Below are 7,709 nucleotides of genomic sequence, written 5' to 3' on the forward strand. Positions count from 1 at the left end.
ACTTTATTGAGGACAAATTGCAGTATTCTTTTTTCATGAGAGGACGCTTCTCCTCAAGCCGCCCAAGGGGTGGTCGTCGCTCGATGGCGCTAGACGACCTCCTTGGCCCAGGCCGTGATGGCATGTTGCCGGCCTGAATCAGCTAAGCATTGCGGCCTCCCACTGTTCCGAATTGGTAATCTGCAGGCCCTCCGGTGGTTGCATGGTTTCACATTTAAACATGATGTGCTCAGATCTGCCCTCTGATCACACACACCCAGCAAATCACAACAAACACGACTCGGAAAACTTCAGCCAAATGTGTGTTTTAATCCACACAAATTAGCACAATAATATTGCATCTAGGGGCTGCCGCGTTAAGTAGATTTCGAATGTCCCGCGCCGAGCGCAGAGCTAGGTGCCAGGGGAAAAAAGCCGCGTGATTCCGAAGCGCAAGACTACATTATTTATTGCATATTTTAGGAGCATTCATGCGGGCTAGCAGTTAGAAAATAAATGCGACAAAATCTCAGTCACGTGCGTCGCGTGTAAGGTTTATCCGTGGGTTTATCACTGTCTCGTGCGTGTGCGCGCGGTCAACATTAGACAAGGCACAAGGCGGCGAATTTAGTTTAGTTTGGTTTGGTTGTGCTAGTGAACTCGTTCTCTCAAGGCCAAAGCGTGGCACGAAAGCTGAGAAACCTATTTTGCGTAAATTTCCAGCCTTCGGTATCTGCTGTAGCACGAAATAAGTTTTGTTGCGAGTTACGTTGGTATGTACAGGTTTAGTCAGTCGTAGTCGACGCTTTGGTTGCATATCATGCTCAAAATACAGCGCGCAACGCGCGGTACTTGCCTATTTTATAAGCGCACGATTGTTAAGCAGCCGAGACATAGTATTTTCGCAACCGTCGCTGCTGTTTAGAGAATTCGGTTATATTTCGTGCTGGGGGCAAGTGCTTTACGAATGTATGCGCTGTCAATTAGCATTCGGCATATTTTGCATTCACTGCAACAAAAAGTTCTTATTGTCGTTACGAGATATCAAGCTGCTGTCAACACCCTAGTTAATATTGTTATAAACTTCTTGAAGGTAAAATGATTTGCGAAGTTGTACAGAGTTATCTGAAATGCGCAGCACTGTACGAGAATTTACTTTGCCGCGTTGTTGCCTCTGCGGGCATGCTGCTTACTGTGTGTTTTCGGGTAGCTGACTCTGTTTTGTTTGTTTCCTCCGAAGCTAATCTTCTTGGGCTGCAATGAAGCGAAAGCGGTCGTGCCCCTACGGGCCGACCAACGACTACGTGTTGAGTAGCCCCATCGGCCGCCTGGCCGTCAAAAGCTGCCCGCATGGCCTCCATAGCCTGCACCAGGTAGATGACATTGACGACGCGACCTTTTCTCCGGACCCGAGGTAATATAACGTCTCCTTGCCACATAATCGCCTTGGAAAGCGTGCGTGTTGTCTGTTATCGTACATAATCCTGCTGCAAATATGTACTTTGCACGCGCTGTCGATGTGAAGTAGTTCAGGCCGTTACATTCTTGTCGTCAACAAACATCACGGTCATCATATGTGTCATTGGTGCATAGGCTTAATGCTATCTTGAAGTGTGTTGCACGTGAAGGAGGCATGTGGGCAAGCACTTGTGTTGGGTTGGTCTGCAGGCTGTGTCGTGTTTTTACAAGAAATTAACTCTTTTTAACAGATAGTGCTGTGCCTTTGACAAGATTGCTATTTGTGTTACTTGTCTTTCTACCTGCCTTTGCATGTTCGAAGTTGCTTCTTTCTGTCACGCAAACAATCATTTGGCGTAAAACAGTTTGGAACATGCAGTCAATCAGTAGCTGGAATTGCAGTGTTAGACATTTAGAGAAGCTGATGTGCCATGGTAGTGTTAAGAAGTGTAACAGCAAGAGGACTGGCATAGTGTGCCACAGTAGGGGTCACATGAGTGATCCATGACATTGTACCACATAAAATTGTCATTCTTTAGCGCTGTCCACAGATGGTGAGGGCATTGCATTTGCAGTGTGCCCGGTGTCAAAGTCGGTAATCTAGCTATTAATGCCACAGCGTCAAAGGTCCCACTCTCCAGAAAATCTGGCATCGGCATTTGGTCGCCAGTGGGCTTGAAGTGCTGACTCAGGCAGTTCCTTTGAGGTGGGAGGGTGAAGTCTTTAAACCCCACAAACCAAACCAAAGTCGAACTCACCCTTGGGTCTCAAGTCAGATACACGGGCATATTTATATGTCTTCGTTAAAACGGGCCATTATATCTATGGTGGGTGGTTTTCTATATAATGTGGTAGCTTACGACTGTGTGCTAATGAATATGCATGGTATAGAAGAGGCACAAAGTCATTAGGGACCATGCGAGCAGCAATGTGTGTGTATGTAAATGACAGTCTACAAGAGAAGCACAGATGGAAGACATTAATATTGTCACTTCATGCCCTTTAAGGTAAAGTTAGTGTTTCACCCCCCTCCCCCATTCTTTTTTATTGTCACCTATTTGCACATTCCGGTTCAAAAGATGTTGAATGTCATTGTTTAACAGCATTGTATTTGGATTGCATGCAACATGCTTTTTGCTCCATCATAAAACAGTGTAGAACATGCTCCCAACTAGATGGCTCAATGCAAATCGTGACAGTTACAGTAATAGGAGGTTACATACGCCATTTTGTTTGCTTGATTATTTTTGTTATTTCAGCGTGGAAGTGAAGCTACTAAGCCAGGAGTTTGAAGACAATGGCTACACATACCGGCCAGTGCTCAGTTGTGTGTTGTGGCTTGATGCCTACTTCAAGGACCCATGCCAAGAGCCGAGACCACTCCCTTCTATCTGCGGAGCGACTGTTTTTCCTCGAGGTTTGTTGTTTGCAGCACTGGGGGCATTCCTTTTCCAGTTGCGTGTAGCTGGTGTCAACTGTTACATTCATTTGTTGCATCTGGCTTTGTTGCCATATTCATCTGTGTTACGAGCTTTTTATTTGTATTCAAGGTGGACAGATATGTTTGCCTAAAAAAGTCTATCCACATTTTGCTTTTGAAAATGTCAGAAAGTAAGGGCTGCAGTGTGAAGAATAGAAACTTAGATCACTTGTATAGAAGTACTCATTTTGAATGATACCAATGCAAAAAAAACTAGTCTTGTCTTATTGTAATCTTTTGTGTCTTCATATTTTTAGTGAGTAAGCATTCTTAGGGACAATTTACTTGACGATGGATCACCTTCGCTGCTAGCGATGCATTTCTGCGAGTTTGTTTACGGATGCTAATACCCCCAAATGCTATCCAGTCTGGCAATGAATAAGGCAAGAACAAATGCCCGCAGCTTGTTCATGCCTCGTTGTGATCTCAGTGTGAGAAGTTGAGACACAATATTTTATGTATTTTATGTGCGTGTACTATTTATGTATCAAATGGAGGTGATTATCGAAACTTGCTCAATGATCTTAGTTGAGACACAATATTTTATGTGTGTGCATTTATGTATTGAATGGAGGTGATTATCGAAACTTGCTCATTGAAGATCATTCAGAACCTGACGAACACATCACACCAAATACTGTATAAAAATCGATTCCAAACAAACCATGCAGCATAATTATTGTGTATGGGATTTGATCTAGGCAGGCAGGGTGAGCATAATTTTTGCTAGAAGCTCAAGAAAAATCTGTATACGCAATTGTACATCTTCCCTAAAGCCACGAGAGCGAAATGAGAAACTTCTTGAAGACATCCATGTATGCGTTACCTGGATGGTGAGACCTTGGCTGCTGCCCCAAACATCTGTTTCACCAGGCAAAGATTGTGTTCGGAGCACACTCAGGAAGTTAAAATGGACACACAGAGAACATTTTTTATACTCAATGTAACTGATTTTTCAGCAACCTTCCATGTTCTTTAGTGTCAAGATGTTTGGAGAAGGAATTAACGCACGTCACATAGTTACAGCATATGAAAAAGTTTCACATTGTCCATAGCATTGTTCTCTTTGATCCTTGCATGCAATATCAGCTGATCCAGACCCTGATAAGTGTAGACGATTAGTATTTCTCCTAATCTCGCGCTTTCTCAATTTTTTTGATTTCAATCAAATGGCGCACTGCAGCGGCGCTGTCTGTTGCCAACTACAGGAGCGGAAAAGGACGCCAATACAGCGCTGTGCCTGGCAATTCCATGTGGCACATGGGCTGAAAATGTGTAGAACTACATTTCAGGCATAAGCAGAAATATTTCCACAAGAAACCGGCCCGCTCCGAAATATTTTCAGCGCGAGTTGGTTTTCAAAAACAACTTTTCTCGAGGCATTGTAGGCATATTGCATTTTATCCTACACCCCCGCGTTGCTGCCAACCGCAGCACCAACTTTGTTTACAATCATGACGCTTGTCTGTGCTCTCATGGCAAAGTCATCTGTTTGTAACGTAACACATAAGGTGATCCTCATATGTACACAAGTGCCGCAAGATTTTTGTAGGAGATACAGTAATAATGCAAATACTATTAGTATTTACTACTTAACAATACTTACACTATGCTACTTAAATAGCTAATCCTAAGTTATTGAATAATAAATTAGTTAAGGGGGGATGCCTGGCTAAAATCGCAATTTTCATTAAAAATAGTTTTTGAAATTTTGCTATATTGAATTGCGTATGTATTGAAGAAATCTCTGACCAAGTTTGGTTGTCACCTGCGCACTAGAAAAAATTCGGGGGACACTTTGGCTCACTGAAGTGCTTCAAGGCAGAAGCCTTTCCTGGTACACTGTTAGGCATTGACTGCGGGACTGTTTGTGATGCCTATAACCAATTGCCTAATTAGCACAAGCACTCTAATTAGTTGATTAGTGTATTGTACTTCTGTCAATTACGAGTACAAGGCATACTTATCAGTAAATCTTAGTTCCTGTTCAGCAAGTGCAAACTTGTGCTAATTAGCACTAGTGTGCTAATTAGTGTGACTGTCACTGCTCAATTGTAAGTATGCCATCGCTTGACTACATCAACATTTAGGAAATATAATTAATGATGAATTATCCGAATTAGGCTAATTAACTAAACTCAGTTGCACTGTGCTAATTGCCCCCCCCCCCCCCCCCCCCCCCCTCCCCCTCAGGCTCCTTCAAGACATCAGTGTGGCAGAAGCTGTCCGAGGTAGTCACGGCTGGAACAGTGGTGAGCTACGGGGAATTGGCCACGCTTTGCGACAACCCCCAGGCCTCTCAGGCGGTCGGCTCTGCCATGCGGTACAACCCGCTCCAAATCTTGGTTCCGTGCCACCGCGTCATTCGCCAGGATGGCTCCTTGGGCCACTACTGTGCTGGGAAGAGAGACAAAGTCAAACAGTGGCTGCTCGCCCACGAGGGAATTGCATTCAAGAAGTCTGCAAAAGCCTGGAAACGAAAGGTCAGGCAGATACCGTGAGCATCGAGCCTTCTTGCCGCCGAGTCAGCGTGGTGGAACGTTTGAGCTTACTTGAGGTGGAATGTAAAAAATGTATGATTACCTTTCGCAAACTGGCAAGCTCTGCGATGACGGCAGGATACTCAGAGTTAGATTTGATTGCTCGTTACACATTTTTACGAGGAACCTTACGTTCAGATTTTCCGATGGACAAATCATGTTATCTACTTGCCTTCTGGCTACTTATGTGAAAGGAGTTAGTGTTTACACTTAAGCCACTACGTTATAGTGCACAGGATATGTGCTGTGCCAAAAGTGTTTTGTGCACTTTCTACTTTTGTGTTGATGTGTCATATTTTAAGAGAAGCTCAGTTTTGTTGTTATGAGATGGCTCTAGTACAAAGCAGATATCTCACAGAAGAAAAGGTGAAACGAGTGGCTACGCGCGGCAAATGTGAAGGAAAAATGTGACAGGTTGATTTCTCCAGTCTTGCCCACACGGGGTACTAATGAAAGAGTACCAAGATTATTCGGCAAATTTAAAATTAATTTCAGGCAAATAAAATTTGTCAACTGCAAAATTTTATCTCCATTGCAAAGTTTAGCATGAATGGTGCAGTGCCTCTCGTTTGCTAACTCACATGGTACTGAAGGCGACTGCTGGCTATAATTGTTTTTACTTTGTTGAATCTGCAAGCCTAAACTATTCATTTTTCACTACCTTGGTTGCACCTCCGTAGCAATATTTAGTTGTCCCATAATGACCTCATCGAAAGTTGCTTTTGTCAACAATTATATAGTTAATTTTTCGTCGCAAGGTTTGCTTACTGCAAGCGATCGCTGCTATTCCTATGATCACATACTCCCATTTATTATCGGCAGCAAAATCTTACGAGATTATCTTTTTTTTGAAATCTTACGAGATGGTGAAAGTGCATTGTTGTGTATATTAAAGCATTTCTACTCGATGTGATAGTAATTAATAGTTGGGGGATGCATAAGTGAAAACTAGTAACTTTTCCACAACATGGAGGCTATGTGGCATTGCATTCCTGAAAAATACTGCCTTAGGTTATATTTTCTCTTGCAATCTTACTTTAGAGGACCTTGCTGTGATACTGCATTGAAGGAACAAACAGATTTTTATCTGCTTCCAAGCTGCATTCCCTTTCTTGCCGTTTTATAGGATATAGCTAAACTAACCTTGTAATGAAAAAAAATTTGATTTCATACTTCCACCTTTTTTCAGACTGATGAGCTAGGCACGCTCGTGAATAGATTAACAGACTCATGGCTTCACAGTGCATGCTACTGTAATACTGGACATTTCGACATGTGCTGTGGAAGTACTGTGCATTATTTGCTTTTACTAATCAGTAACTATTGATATTGCTCTAAAAACTGCACATTTGCTCAGTGTAACAATTTTAGCTATGAAGGCCGCCTATATGCTGTACGAGAGCATCTATTGTTGAAGCAGGAGTTTTCCTTTCATTGTACTTTTGATGACTCGTTTAATTAATAGAGTGAAAATGGTCAGTGAGCTGACAGAAATGGCATTTAAAAGCAACTGCTCATGTCTTTCTTGCTAGCTAAGTGATGTCTTGCTTCAGTGCTCTGAGAAAAGCTCTGAAGTCGTTTTTTTTCACGTGTAGATGAAAGCACTATTTACTCTTTCTTTGAAATGATGTTTGTGATATTGTAAAAGATATGTTTTATATCTACTGCAGAGGTCAACAAGGGGCTGTTGACATGTATTATATGCCAATGCTAAATAAACAGATTTTTTATTTCTCCGACTTCTGCTTGAAATGCTGCACTCTAAGTCCAAATGGAACATCAACATATTTCACACACACTTTTTTGCAGGTTGTTACCAGCACGGAATGTTCAACAGCATGCAGCTTTTGTGTTCCTCATGTACGCTGAGTTCCCAGTAATTAGCCTCCTGCAGTGATACACTCAATAAGACCTTCTGCTGATTGCCACAAGGTTGTGGGTTTGAACCCTGTCATGTCAGTGTACGTTAATTTCTTAAAATTGATCTGAGGCCGCAGCTTTGCAATGTGTGGACCCCTGAATGTGTGTGCATGCGCCCATATACAAGCACCATTTTTCAACGTTTGCCACTCAACGTTAATTGCCTGCTGTTTTGGCAAACTATTTGCATTTGTGACACTGCAGCCCTCAGTCTGAACAATTCATTTTAGGTACTGTTTACAACACTTCACAGTTTAGAGGCTGAACTTACACTTCAGTTAATAAAGAGCCCATGAAAAAAGCTATTTACCAAAATTATAAAACACTCACGA

General features: G+C 42.4%; 1 protein-coding gene across 3 annotated transcripts; it reads left to right on the forward strand.

The window, feature by feature from the left end:
- Positions 1 to 460: 460 nt before the first annotated feature.
- On the forward strand, positions 461 to 7,404 carry agt (O-6-alkylguanine-DNA alkyltransferase). 3 transcript variants are annotated; one of them, XM_084604712.1, is made up of 5 exons: positions 461 to 752; positions 1,220 to 1,393; positions 2,697 to 2,854; positions 5,111 to 5,400; positions 7,267 to 7,404. In XM_084604712.1, the coding sequence occupies exons 2-5, from the start codon at positions 1,239 to 1,241 to the stop codon at positions 7,324 to 7,326; spliced, it is 663 nt and encodes a 220-aa protein (XP_084460838.1). In that variant the 5' UTR covers positions 461 to 752; positions 1,220 to 1,238; the 3' UTR covers positions 7,327 to 7,404. The 3 variants fall into 3 exon arrangements, with proteins under 3 accessions (XP_084460838.1, XP_084460840.1, XP_084460839.1); XM_084604713.1 differs by lacking the exon at positions 461 to 752 and adding an exon at positions 781 to 1,072; XM_084604714.1 differs by lacking the exon at positions 7,267 to 7,404 and having other exon boundaries at positions 469 to 752; positions 5,111 to 7,196.
- Positions 7,405 to 7,709: the final 305 nt, after the last annotated feature.

Source organism: Amblyomma maculatum, chromosome 5, assembly GCF_055883805.1.
Source record: "Amblyomma maculatum isolate TAMU_Amacu chromosome 5, ASM5588380v1, whole genome shotgun sequence".
Classification (NCBI taxonomy): Eukaryota; Metazoa; Arthropoda; class Arachnida; order Ixodida; family Ixodidae; genus Amblyomma; species Amblyomma maculatum.

Excerpts from the sequence above, each read along its gene's own strand:
- agt (XM_084604712.1), top strand. The coding sequence starts at position 1,239 with ATGAAGCGAAAGCGGTCGTGCCCCTACGGGCCGACCAACGACTACGTG. Across the intron at positions 1,394-2,696 it reads ACCTTTTCTCCGGACCCGAG|CGTGGAAGTGAAGCTACTAA; the intron begins GTAATATAACGT and ends TTGTTATTTCAG. Across the intron at positions 5,401-7,266 it reads CAAAAGCCTGGAAACGAAAG|GTTGTTACCAGCACGGAATG; the intron begins GTCAGGCAGATA and ends ACTTTTTTGCAG.